This window comes from Hippocampus comes, unplaced genomic scaffold (genome assembly GCF_001891065.2).
Source record: "Hippocampus comes isolate QL1 unplaced genomic scaffold, H_comes_QL1_v1.1 scaffold261, whole genome shotgun sequence".
Classification (NCBI taxonomy): Eukaryota; Metazoa; Chordata; class Actinopteri; order Syngnathiformes; family Syngnathidae; genus Hippocampus; species Hippocampus comes.
The window spans coordinates 857,189-871,559 of NW_017805824.1; the positions used below are offsets into that span (position 1 = coordinate 857,189).

Here is a 14,371-nt window from a genome sequence, read left to right on the forward strand (position 1 = left end):
CCCCGAGCTATTCATGTGGCCGTTGGAGGCTACATGTTGACAGTGTACAACATGTTGGTGACCCTCGCATTTGTGTGGTGGTGTTCACAAATTGGACCCTGGAATGAAGCACAAAGTGGAACAAAAAATGTTTGCCCATGAAACCGAATTGTATTTTGTCACCGAGGTGCTGCTGTAAATATTTTTGTGTTGTGCATAGTAAGAAACGATGTACATAAAACAAATCAATTATTTGAAGTTGACTATTCGTAGTAGGAGAAGTGGTCATGTGTGGAGCACGTGGCTGTTACAAACTTTTTGTCACAATTTTGGGGACCTGATTCATTCTCAGTCACCTTGATGACTGAGAATTAAAGCAGACACATGAAAAAACTTTCACCAAGATTATTTGTATTTTTTTTTTGTTGGCCATAAGTAAACAAAAATAGCTAATTGCCGAAGTTAAAAACTGGTATTAATATGGTGCAGGTCTCTACAAGGTGGACAGCGGGCCACAAATGACCCCCCAGACCATACTTTGGACACCACCCGTTCTAATGCTAATGAATGAAGAAAACAATCCTGAAGATTACCAATTAATTATTACAGTAAATATTAATATAAGTATGTTTTTAGCGTTATTGTATGGAAAGAAACAGCTTCCAGAGGCCACAGGGTAACCACAAACAATTAGAAAACTCCCCCGCATCCCTCCAAAGGCTTTCAATCATCATTCGGACCTTGGAAGTCATAAAAGGTTGTTGTTTTTTAAATGTCCACAATTATGTTTAAAAGTATTTTGGCACGTTGTGTGCTTCAAATACGTCATTCAAATTGAGAAATCACCTCTGAGCGTGTTCACGTCTTTAATATTAACCAGGCGTCGTGTGTGCGTTGGTGGGATAATTTGTTTTTATGAGTGGGAGGCAATGGGAAGAATTAAGGAAGTGAAAATAAGCTGAAGCAGCCAGTGAAACATCTGTTTGGCTGCTCAAGCTCGGCAGCTCGGAGCAGAAAAAAAAAATATGCAGCGGTACACACTTTTTTGTCTTGTGTTTTTAAATGGACACACTGGAGCGGAGGTAAGGGGAGTCAAAGCGTGCAAACGTGTGCGTTTACACACAACACGCCAAGATTCCACAGTCTTACACTCGAGCACCTGCGATAGTCGTCTGCGCAGGAAGTTTCATATCCTCCTCGGTCACGTGACCTCCATTTCCTCCCTGGTTAGTGGATAAGTTGCTCATAATTACCGCCATGACAAGTGAGCGTGTTCTGCCACCGCGTTTGACCCCGCAGACGATGCCACCCGGTGCTGGGAGCTTTGGCAAAGAACGGGCCCACTGTCACCAACTGGGCGTCTTTGTCTAGACTCCGTGTCTGTCTGTCTGTCTGTGTGCCGATCTGTGTAGTTCCAGCTTGGTGGAAGAAAACACATTTGAGTAAGTAAAAAGTCTTCCCAGTGAAAAGCTTGTATCTGCAGATTTTGTCGGATATGTTTGTCCATTCCCAGTCATGCAGGTCACGATCGTCCACAAAAGTTGATGCGAGGCAACTGGACTTGTTTGTCAACCAACAAGATAAAGTGCAGTTGATCGGAAATGACATTAATCTATGTGACTTGGCCACCTGGGGGCAGTGTAATACTGTCAATACAATCAATTTTATACAGTCAGTCACAAACGAAGAGTTTCACAACGACTGTAAACTACAGTAAGCTGCAGTAATATAATTCGTTGTTTGCAGAGGAGAAAGGATATATGCCAGTGAGAATTGTTAGGTTGTCTGTGTGGATGTGTTGCTGCACTGTTTGTGTTCAAATAGCCCTTGCTTGAATTGTGATAACACCGCCACATAGATGCTATTCGTTAGCCCATCTTGAGCATTTCCCATCATGTGTAAGCAATAAATACAATACGTCATGTTATTTTCTTCATTTTATGTTTACTTTGAAAGTAAACTTAAATAACAACATTGCTGCTACGAATTATTCTGTTTCACAATAAACAATATCTGATGTTTTAGTCTTATAGGTTAGGCTTAGGGTAAAATAAAGGCAGATGAGCCACAAATTATGATGAAAGACAGTTTATTGATAACTTCAATTGGAGTAGTTAACTTACTAAACACTTAGACTTGATGTCTTTTAAGCGTTCACTACATCAACTTCACAATATTCTACCAAAGTGTGGCATGAAAAACAATGACACGTAATCATGTCGACTTTACTTCTGAAGCATTGAACTCACCGAGACACTTTATAAATTGTCAAATAAATAGAAGAGAATATCAAAAAATAAAAAGTGAACAACCGGCCGAAATGAAGCAGTCCCCCCCCACCCCTCCAATCACCTTTGCGATTCGAAAATCTCTTTTGATTAATTGTTCAGCTCGACTCTCAGCTGCTGTTTATTTTTCGCACGGGGGTTTTGATGGCTCTACATCATTCTTGAAAGCTCAGGTCAAAGATATATTTAAAGATGTTGTTCTACACATCGGATCAGTGGGTGGAGTGGAGGGGGTGGAAGCAATCATTTCATGTTGAAGACATGTGATGCTTTTCAACAGACAAATAAACATCTTGAAAAGCGCTTGTGTCTCGTGTTCGTCGGGGGGAAGGAACCGATTCCAGTAGATTTATGAAGCCCAGTGTTTTTCCTAAGCACACCTCGAGGATTTACACGTTCCCTGTCAGGAGGCCTGCAGAAACGGGGTCTCATAAGAAGTGAACGGAGCAGCCTCCATGTCACTGGCCTTCCCCTCAGACGTGATTAAGAGAGCGGAGACGTCATGTTGACATGTGTGCGCTTCGACTAAAATTTACACTGGCTGCACAAAGTGGGCATTTCACACCAATGGACATCTAAATGACGCTGAGCACTTAAACCGTCACAATCAAGGAGACATGCTTTAGACTTGAGATGTGGCCGTGCGTGCGTGCGCGTGCGTGCGTGCGTGCGTGTGTGTGTGTGTGTGTGTGTGTGTGTGTGTGTGTGTGTGTGTGTGTGTGTGTGTGAACAGGAGATTGTGTAAGGCAAGTGGAGGGAAGAGAGGCTTGGGGGGGCTTGGGGGGGGGGGGATTCTCGCTGTGCTGCTTGTGATAAATCATTGAGTTGCACAGTATCCCCTAACTTGCGCTGCGTTTGATCTTGATGGCAGAAAGATGGTGGTTTTGAAGTGAAAAAGTCCAGAACTGCAGGTCAGGCTCTGGCGAAGCAGGGCCACGCACCCACACGGTGAAGCGGCCTCATAATTTACACCCCGGTGGACAGCACCGAGCATCATGGAGCCCCTCCCGCACCCCCGCCTGCCTGTACTATCTCAATCAGTGACAGATTGATGGAGCCCCTTCTTCATCCAAAGTGAGTGCGTGTCTGTGTACAAACACACACTCGGCATGGGCAACCAGGTTGCACAGCGCAGGTTCCTATGGTGAACGTGCACTCGCTATTTATCACTGTTGAACAGATGAACAGATCTGGTACATGATAGGACACTATTCTCGAGCCCACATTACAGTCACATTGAAAGTACACGTTCAATTGCCCATTTGTCACTGGTGGGCAGCTGATTTGCTCCTCACGTGCTCTTTACCATAAAGGTCCAGCAATCCTAATTTGGATCATCACAAAACCTCGTGTGTGATGTAAAAAAAGAAGACAAAGAATCACAGAAATTGCAGTTGTGTCCTGAAACTGGCCCATCCCAATCTCTCCTCATCGTTTTGGTGAATTATTTATTTTGTATTTTATACTAAAAAAAGTGCTCACCCAAAAATGGGAATTACTCATTAGTGATTATACCATTTTAATTTTAATTTAAGAACAGCAAAAATAAATAATAATAATTATATTATTATTATTATTATTATTATTATTATTATTATTATTATTATTATTATGCTATTGCATGTGATTGGCTGGCAACTAGTTCAGGGTGTACCCCGCCTATTGCCCGAAGACAGCTGGGATAAGATCCAGCACACCTGCGACCCTCGTGAGGATAAGAAAATGGATGGGTGGATGCTATTACAGTATATAGACCAGTTGACAAACTTTTTGGGGGGGTGGGTGGTGTCATTAGAGTCCTTACAAGTATTTCTTATGATATTTTCCTGTACTTAAGTGCTGTGTTAATGTTCAAACCTTGCATAATTTTACTGTGGATTACAATGATTAATATAATTTTTAGGAAGCAAACTTTTCTGCGGTTCTTCTTGAACACTTACAGTATTATCATCAAATTTAATGTTAGTCAGGATGGTGATCATTTGCTCAATATTTTTTGAGGTAGCACTTAGTGTAAAACGTTTGAGAACCACAAGCCCAAGTCATTGTTAACTTATTGTCCCAATATTCATTGAAAAAGTGGGGGGGAATGCTCAAATGTTTAAATGTAAAAGTGAAATACAACTGAACTGTGCTTAAAAATGTTCTTGAAAAGTTACAAAAATACTGAATTTTAAAGACATTTTAAAAGGGCATATATGACTTTCCTAAGTTTCATTCTAACATCTTATAAATATTGTAAATGTTATTCATACTGGATTTAATTCAGTGATTCTTTCCACTAGAGTGTCCATGTACAACTTAAATCCGACTTTGAGAATCACTGATATTTCTTTATCTCTGAATTGTGTCGCATTGTCAACTCTACCAAAGGGGGTGGGGGGGATAGATCACCCAAAGACAACAAACATTCCCTCGGCATTCCTTAATTATCCTTCCAACGAGCGTCTCCCCTCCCTACTTTTGCCAGCAAAAAGCATCAGTATCATCTATCATGGCTCCCTTTATTTATGGCTTCCGTCGTGGTCCCGGCAACCTTTAAACTGTTTGCGTCTTGTAAGCCAGCTGTTGGAGCCTTCATGCTATGGAAATGTGGGGGCGAACACAGGGACAAAAAAAAGAATGCCTCCATCCATCCATCCATCCATCCTTTTTCTAATCCGCTTTATCCTCACAAGGGTCGAGGGGCGTGCTAGAGCCTATCCCAGCTGTCTGTGGGCAGTAGGCGGGGGACACCCTGAACTGGTTGCCAGCTAATCACAGGGCACACATAGACGAACAACCATTTGTGCTCACACTCACACCTCGGGACAATTTGGAGTGCTCCATTAACCCAAAGAGCGCCTCCTTCATTGTATTGTATATACACACACACATATATATATATATATATATATATATATATATATATAAATTTTTTCCATAAAGATTGAAGGAAGGAAATCAGCCGTTACAAGTGCGCATCTGAGAGCACAGTTCGCGACTAGGTGAAAAGGACAAGGAGCAAACCTCAATGCCCTTAAACCGCCTTTATCGTCGATCACGATACTTTATCAGGTTGATGTGAGATATTTCCAGGGTCACTCAGATGTCATTGTTGGATTGCGCTGCATTGTTTGTGCAACGGCTGGGCGAGGCAATGACTGTGACGCCGAACGTAACATCACGATGGTGTATGGCTCATTGCAGAATTAGAGGGCATTTTGTGAAATTTCAAATAATCCACACACAAAATACTGAGGCTTGCACTTCACTTGCTGTTTGAATCTAGTTGTCCGGAGACAACAAAGTGATTCTTAAATATTGTTGAAAATATTTTTTTTTTCTTGAGCAACCCTTAAAATGTTTTTTTTTCTTATCATGATCTACTTACATATAAAATATAAAATATATCTTCAATCATCTTTTTTGGTGTGATTTTGTTGAGGACGTCCTTGTAACTGTTTAAAAAAATGTTTTATTATGTATACATTTTAAGGAGTTGTAACTGTGCTCTGAGGTTATCCCTTTGAACCCTTTTATGAAAACCTTTTTATCCATTTCGAGGAGGACAAAAAAGTGAACTGCATGACTCAGCAGAAATTACATCATCAAGCTAATTGCACTTGACCATGTGTTTCATTTTCATCTATTGTCTTTGTTTTCAACCATAAACCAACTCCACTGTGTTTGTCATATCAGAAAAAAAAATACATTCATTAAAAATTAAATTAATTAAAAACGTTTTTTTGTTTTTAATTATTTATGGGAACAGTTAGCACAGCACCGAACACAGCTAGCATGTCATCTTGAACAAAGAGTCTAACACTGGCGCTAATTTGCAAACCTGTTCATGTAATTGGAGCACTACAGGTAATTAAATTAAACTTTTTTTAAATTGCAAAAGATTTATTCGGCAATATCGTTATTGTATGTTTTTTTAGATGCCTGACTATCTGTAACTGTGTTGTACCAAACACAGCAAAATGATATGACAAATAGAATATCTCACCAAAAAAGTGTACCGCTGCGACTGAGCTGACAGGTAATTTACATAATTTGTTAGCTGCTTTTCTTGAAAACGTGACAGAAAAAAATATCAAATAAATTGCCTTTTTTTTTTTTCTTCAAAAATGTTCGTGCACAGATTGTCCTCCTATTCTGAAATGACCCATATACTTCGGGCTGCCGAAAGCAATCTGTGAATGGGGCATATGGCTGCATCGCGGGCCGGTCAGCCACAACGCTGGGCTGTTTCCCTCCTAGTCAGCGGGATGGACAACAGGAGAGCCCACGCCAGGGGTGCCCATAAATCAGGACCCTTGTGCCCCCTGTGTCCACCAAACCATCCGGGACTGGATGATCCAAATTCCTTGAGGTTAATTCACCAAGTCGCTCCCAAACATTTCCTCCTGTACGAGGGAAAGGAAGAGTGGCTCAGGGCCTACACACACACACACACACACACACACACACACACACACACACACACACACACACACACACACACACACACACACAGAAACACACACACATACACAACATCCTCTTTGTAGCGCAGCGGCGGCGTGACCTTTGCACTTGTGGCACCGAGGTATGTGTTAAGAGAGCAATTATGGAACTGAATAGACTTCCGCCGCACTATCATCCAACACTGCCCTTTAATCTCACAATCATAAAAAAATCACTTCTTCGCAACAGCAATGAGAAGTAACTAAGTGCAAAGTACAAATACTTCCATACTGTAATTAAGTAGAATTTTCAGGTGTCTGTACTTTACTTGGGTACTTTCAGTCCGTAGATTTGAGAACAGATATCGGTCATTTTTTTTCTCCTTACTTTGTCAAAATAAGATATGAGTAGTTAATTTTTTCTGCGTCTACGGATGAAGACAGAACGTTAAAAAGACAGAAATAAGAGAGTTAAAGTCAACCATTGTTGAGAACTTCATTGATTGAGAATGATGATGTGTGTGTGTGTGTGTGGGGGGGGGGGTTACTGCGTGCAATGTAGTGCCCCTGTGCCAGCCTAAAAAAACCACCAGCTTCTGGCATTCAAAAAGTCTGTCTAATCCCAGAAAACCCACCGTCAGGCAAATAGCAAAATTGACGATGTCATTTTAAACGTCTTGTCACAATAACAATAAAATAGCAACATGCTTGCTATAATGGTTGTTATTTTCTTCATTTCTGTTTATTCTTAGTCATCCAGAATTTGCTAATCAGTTAAGGTTGAATCAAACAAAGCAACTCGACTTGTTTTCCGAAAATAATCAACAATGCTTGAAGCAACTATGCTATTAGGCTAATGATAGAAACTCTAATAGTTTATATGACCGTGTATGTCAAGTGTCCTCTCAATGAGTATCACATATACTTTTGTGCACTTAATGACAAACAAGTACGGTATGTTTTGGAATTTATTTTTCAGTTAATGTCATTAGTTAATTTAGCATTATTGTTCCTCATTTCACCATGTCAGCAAAACTATGAGAACACATTGTTTTGACCGCACAAAAGTCAAGTCAACGCTAGCTAGCTCTTAATGTGACATGTAACGTGTTTTTTTTCTCATATCATTTCTTTTTTTTATTGTCAAGTTATCATAAGGGATGTTGTATATAGTTGACAGATCAAATTAATTTTGGCTCTTGTTACATCGCACATGTCTGAGTCTGTTCTTACTTCCTCTAGCCAAATACTTTTGAAATACAAGAGTCTGTACTTTGACTTAAGTCGAGCGTGAGTACTTTGCCACCTCTGGTTCCCGCCTGAACGATCAGTTCGGTAGCCTTGTCCTGTGTGCAAGCTTTGCTCTAAAACTAATTTACAATCTCATTCCTAAAGTGTGAAGGTATCGTTAGCCAAATAGCAGAATTCGCTAATTTGTTTCTCACATCACAATATCAATAGAAATACCGTTGTGGGAAAAAGTTTGTGTGTTTTTTTTTTCCTGGATTCATCTTGTTTGTTAAATTTGTTGTGTTTTTTTCTTGTTTTATGAAAAAGTTCAAAAATACTGAAAAAATACACATCAACAATTGTGCTATTAGGCTCACAATATACCGTTACCTTACGTTATATTGGCAATTATGTTATTAAGATAACAACATAAAGTCACCCTAATAAAGTAATTGCCATCACAATTTCAACAAAAACGACCAACATGTTTGCCCCCCCAAATTTTTTTCATGTCTCTTAGTCATCCAGGTCACAGTCATCTGCAAAGGTCAAATCGAAGAAACTGAAAATCTTCTTGTTCGTGAAATTATTTTTTTTTCTTGTTTTCCAAAAGGGTTCAAAAAATGACTTTGTCAATGATGCTGTTTGGCTAATGATATACATACTTGAGGCCAGAATGCAGATTAAAATGAAATCTTCCGTTAACGCTAGCCACGGTGTTGACAAAATATTGAATTGCTCAGCACAAATATGCAATACTGTTAAAGTGAATGTTCTTTTGGCACTGCAGCAGCCCGAGTTGCTTCACAGCTCAAATCAACATCTTCGCGTGACTCCTTTCTCCAGCTGTTTCTGCATCTCTGTCCTCCTCCCACTTCCAGAAACATTTGCGATATCGCCCCGCACTCCAGCTAAACTTTTGTCGCTCTATCATTAGCATTTCTCTGTCGGCTCCCTTGTGAACGGAGAGACCACACATACAAAGACTTCACTTTCACCTTTCCCCACTGATGCTTTAAATGATTGACACAAAGACTTCACTTTCACCTTTCCCCACTGATGCTTTAAATGATTGACAGCCACCTTAGTTACGCAAAATGAACACGTTACGAGCCAGTGATCAGCGTAAACACACACACCGCTACTACTGCGGTGAAACCCTGTCATCATTGTGGACTTTTGTTGCTAGTCATTTAAAAGTTGACACTTTAATGGTGGCTTTGTATAATTCACTCACTAAAGCTTTCAAATGCTTTCTTTTTGAGATGAAGGCTTTCAAATGCTTTCTTTTTTGAGATGAAGTGTCCTTTGTGAGCATGTAATGCAGAAATGAGGGACCAAAAATATTCTACTTTTGTAAACATAATGATGCACCTGTCAGAGAGGTATTAACTCAGCAATATGTTTATTGATGTGGCTGTTGTTTTCCAACTTAAAAGACACTGTTACGCTTCTTTTTATAATTCTTGAGATACTGCATTTTACACTATACAACTAGATAGTATTTATTTTCTCAGTGGTAAGATGTGCATTTTTTTAACCTTTAGTAATTGAATTAAATAACTACACAGCAATATACTGTTGATGCCGCTAATATTTTGGAGCAAAATAAGTTCACCAAAATAATTGCGGCAGCTCTCACTCCGACCCAACAGCAAACTAAAAGGCAATAAAAAATTGTGATAAATGAATAGGTCAAAATTTAGTAATAATAGTTGTTCAGTAGTTAACACTGTGAATCTCAAGCGTTTTATTGACTGCATATAGATTGTGGAATGTTAAAACATTGCAGCTTTTATTGATATGAAAGCACATGATAACATTTAGTGTATTTAATACATTTAAAAAGTATAATCAGATCGTTTTTTTAGTTGATTTTTATTAGTTGTAGCCATTTTTTCCTCATGAGCGCATTACTCTCTTTATTTTAAGTGATGTGGAACGTTTATGTCATTTTTTCCCAACTTTTCGCTTATCCAATTTACACTTATTGTAATTTAATATGTACGTCAAGCTTTTCCTCGGTAAAATACGAGCTAATCCTACCTTCTTTTTATTTTTTTTTTGGTTTGTTTTCGGAGTGCGCTCGCCAGACTGAAGCGCGCGACAGTGAGGAAGAGTCGTGAGCGGACGACGCAAGGTGGACCGACTGACCTTGGTGTACTTGATCTCCGGGTTGGGCACCGGCGTGGGCATGAGCTGCAGGGATGCCATGAGGGCGGCCGGGTCGCTCTTCACCTCCCCGGGCATGTGGATCTCACTGGAAGTCATCTCTGCGTCGCTTCTCGCGTCTCTTTTGCGTCCCCCCACGGCCGAGCGAGCGAGTAAGTAAGTGAACGTTGCTGTGGACTTTGGGCTTTTCCTTCCGTGGGTTTATAGCCAGGTGTCAACCGAGGCTCGCTTTCATTGGGCCGGCAACAGAAGGGCTGTCCTTTCTTTTCCTCCACTTTTTTTTTTTTTTTTGCAAAGTAACTCTCCACTCCACTCTAGTACAGGCATTTACATAAAGTTTGAGGAGGAACACGCACCACACCCACTCGTCGGTGATTCACTCCTCATCACCGCTTCACTTTCCAAACTGTTTGCTTTATAAACTTCCTCGGAATTAGCTTTTTTTTCCATCTTATTTCTTTCGTCCCCCCCCCCCACCACCACCTCCGTGCGCGCATTTTTAATCTCCCACTTCCACGCGCACTTCTTCCACACCTTCATTGTGTACCACTATTTCCTCAGTGACACGGGGGTGCCAAACGACCATCGACCTCCCTAAAATGTCATGTAAATGAGCACTATACGACACTACTACGACTGCTACTCTACACTACTTACTCCTGCAAGTGATAATCCTCCACACGTAGCGCCTCCATCCACCCTCGCAATAAACATACACAACAGACCCCCGCCCCCCCCACACACACACACTCCCGAAAAAAATACACGGATTGTCCACATACACCACCTCAACTTTTACTACTAATGACACCACATTACTTTTAACGTCATTGCAGCTTTTACTATTACTCAGAGGTGGGTGGAGTAGCCACAAATCGTACTCAAGTAGGAGTAATCTTACTTCAGAATAATATGACTCCGGTAAAAGTTAAAATCTTCCAAATAATTACTTGACGCCATAAATATTCAGTGAAAACGACTGAAGGGCCAAGCTATTGATTTTTAATCACTTGAACATCATACAAACAAAATGTCAAAAAAGAATGCGCAACTTCAAATATCGTCAAAAATAATACATTTAATAAAATAACAAATTTCAGCCCCAGAAGAATGGCCTTAAATTAATTCATTTGTTTACACTTATAAAACCACACAATAGTCTCATCGGGCACTTATGACTTAATTCTGAGAACTGCAATGTGTTTTCTCAAATTCAAAGTGGACTTTCTTGTAGGTTGAAATGTCAACTATAAAAATAGAATCAGTGAAAACTAAAAGTACAAGTAGTCCATAGAATGTTACTCAAGGTAACAGAGTATAAGTAGCACATCTTTGTAACCAAAAAAAAAAAAAAAGGTTCACTATAAGTATCCCAAAAGTTCCTTAAGTAAATGTGACGGACTAATGTAGCACATTACGAACCACTTTGGTTATTCCTGATACTGGTACAACGAGCACTTCTATTTTTAGTGATAATCCCATTTACAGTACAACCACAGCCTTGAGTTGTAGTTTTCCTGATACTACTTACTTTGCTATTACTACTACCTACCATTCCTGGTAATTATCCTACGACTGATTCCTCTACCACTACTGAAACATTTTCTACTACTGATACAACTACTATTACTGCTCATAGTACTTCTACTACTACCATTACCAATACTAAGTTTACTACTCCTGCTACTAAGTTATAGTAGAGGCAGAACTATTCCTACATTTAACACTACCATGACAACTACTATTAATTCCACTACCACAGATACGTCTATCACCTTAGGTACTTGTACTAAAACGGATACGACTATTACTGCTATTAATAATGAAACAGTATTAAACTGATACCTCTACAACCACTTCTGCTAATATGACTGATACTACCACTAATAAGTAACTGTTGCAATGGTAGGACTACTTCTATGACTACTAACATCATCACATCGACTATTACTCATTTTACCACTGACAGTAACACCATCACTACTACCAGTGCTACTACGATTATTGATACTTCCACTACAGTATTTCTCACCACTACTCCATTTACCACCACGACTACTACGACTACCACTACTAACTAGTTGTAGCAGTGGTAGAATTACTACTACTACTACTACTACTCCTACTACTACTACTACAACTACTACTACTACTACTCCTTCTATTACCAGTCCCACTACAAGTAGTACTGGTACTTTTACTCATATTACTACGACCTTGACTACTACTACTACGACTACTACTACTACTGACACCACTTTTAGCACGATCATATCATCATCACCACCACTACTACTGATACACACAAGAGTTGAAACTTCCACCACCACTGCTGCTAGTACTAGTACTCTTACTGATACTACCGCTACTATTCCTCTACTACCCCATTATTCCTACTACTACTACTTATACTAATTAGTTACATTAGTGGGTATAACTTCTACGACTACTTTTGGTACTACTACCACCACTACTACGAGAGGCAGTGATACGCCCACCACCACCCCTACTTGTACTATTACTGACACTATTATTTCTAGCACTGCTACCATTATTTTTTTATACTACGGTTATCACTGATATTTCTACCACCACTGTTAATTGTATTACTCCTCCTCCTCCTCCTCCTCCTCCTACTACTATTAACTTTAGTAATACTTCTCGTAGTACCACTACCAGCACCAACACCACCACTAATACTCCACTGGAAAAAAAAGTGCTGAATATATTCAATTTTATTACATCAAGTGATTGCACGAAATAAACTCCTCTGGATCCAGTTACATTTTTAAGTAGCTGTGGTCTTATTTTTTCAGTGTAGCGGTAACTACTATTTCTACTACGACGGATACTTCATCCCACTTGTACCTTTTCTTTCACTATTACTACTACTACTGATAATAATAGCACAACTTCAACCAGTAGTAGTCATTTTACTACAATTGACACTAATACTGATATTTCTGCCTCCACAGCTACAGTTACTATCACTGATTCTACTACTGTACTACCACCGCTACTACCCAGCTCAGTGTGTCACTGAGAGAAGACGCATGCATGTAATGTAAACTTCCATAAGATCAACGTCTGAGAAAGAGAATGACGATGATAATGATGATGAAGATGAAATGTCCCAAAGGACGCTTGTTGTCCATCAGCACATCAGACATCGTTTCTTTTTCTTCACACCAAGCAAGAGTGCGAGGGAGCGCGTGTACACGCACGCGCGTGTACGAGTGCGCGTGTGTGCGCGTGTGTGTGTGTGTGGGGGGGGGGGCGTGCGCGTGCGCAACTTCAAAGAAGAGCACGCATGGACTCAGTGACAATGACGAATGCATTGCAAACACATCCTCGAGCCTGTCGCCTGAGCGGCTGTTTGACGGGGGTGACAAAACTCAGACGGCTCTGTTAAACGTATTCATGGAGCTCCCTCTGTTGGATGGACGCGGCCCCCGACGAGGAAACCACTCTTCTCCTTTTTTTTTTTAAACTCTCCATGGATTACCGAGGAGACATCATCACGAGCATGTTTGCATAATACGTCAAAACGGAGTAAAAACAATTCTACAAATGTATATCATAAAAATATATTATAAATTATATATATATATATATATATATATATATATATATATATCAGAACATTAAATAATACATCAAGAAATTGTGGAGATTTGTTGTCATAATAGATGCATTGAAAATCTCCTAATACACAGAGGAAAGAATAGCATAACAAAATACAAATACCTGGAAATTATGCATTCCTTTCCATCCATTTTCCATCTATCCTCATCATTTCCTGACACACGTTTCACTCACTACAGCAGGACCCACCGTTTAAAGCCATACACCCTCAAAGTCACAGATACGACAGCAGAACATGAAGGGCCCTATTTAAGTAGACTGGCGCCCATGCAATTGGTATAAGAACAAGTGTAACTTCATTTTCATGCCAAAGGAAGTCTAGTCCACCACGTTTTGTGCCATGTTGTGCCCGTCCGGGCGGACCGGCACATGGACTTGCGTCGCCCTTGAGTCATTTTGTGACTTTTAATAGATGAGTTATGCCTCACTTGGTGTTTCTGCCTCACCCCCCGGCGCATCTGCAAATGTGGCTACAAAAAGTAGGCTACATTTGAGGGTGGCTAAAAAGAGGTTTATTTTGCATCAAATAATTGATATTTTTGATATATTTGATCGAGCCGCAGGCAGACAGATTTGGCACTCTGCAGATGTGAGCGGTGGACATCACTGGATTTCATTCATGGTATG

At 40.1% G+C, this 14,371-nt stretch overlaps 1 protein-coding gene and 1 long non-coding RNA gene across 2 annotated transcripts in view; both read right to left on the reverse strand.

The window, feature by feature from the left end:
- The window catches only part of aldh1a2 (aldehyde dehydrogenase 1 family, member A2), a 31,156-nt gene extending 20,782 nt beyond the window's left edge, over positions 1–10,374 (reverse strand). Inside the window, exon 1 of the mRNA XM_019886897.1 lies at positions 10,082–10,374. Within this exon, the coding sequence (XP_019742456.1) occupies positions 10,082–10,198 (117 nt within the window). The 5' untranslated portion in view covers positions 10,199–10,374. The remainder of the gene's footprint in view (positions 1–10,081) is intronic.
- LOC109525956 (uncharacterized) lies at positions 7,235–9,269 on the reverse strand. The gene is made up of 2 exons (XR_002170236.1): positions 8,975–9,269; positions 7,235–8,925 (listed from the first exon to the last, which is right to left on the reverse strand). It is a non-coding gene; the product is annotated as an uncharacterized LOC109525956 (long non-coding RNA).
- Positions 10,375–14,371: the final 3,997 nt, after the last annotated feature.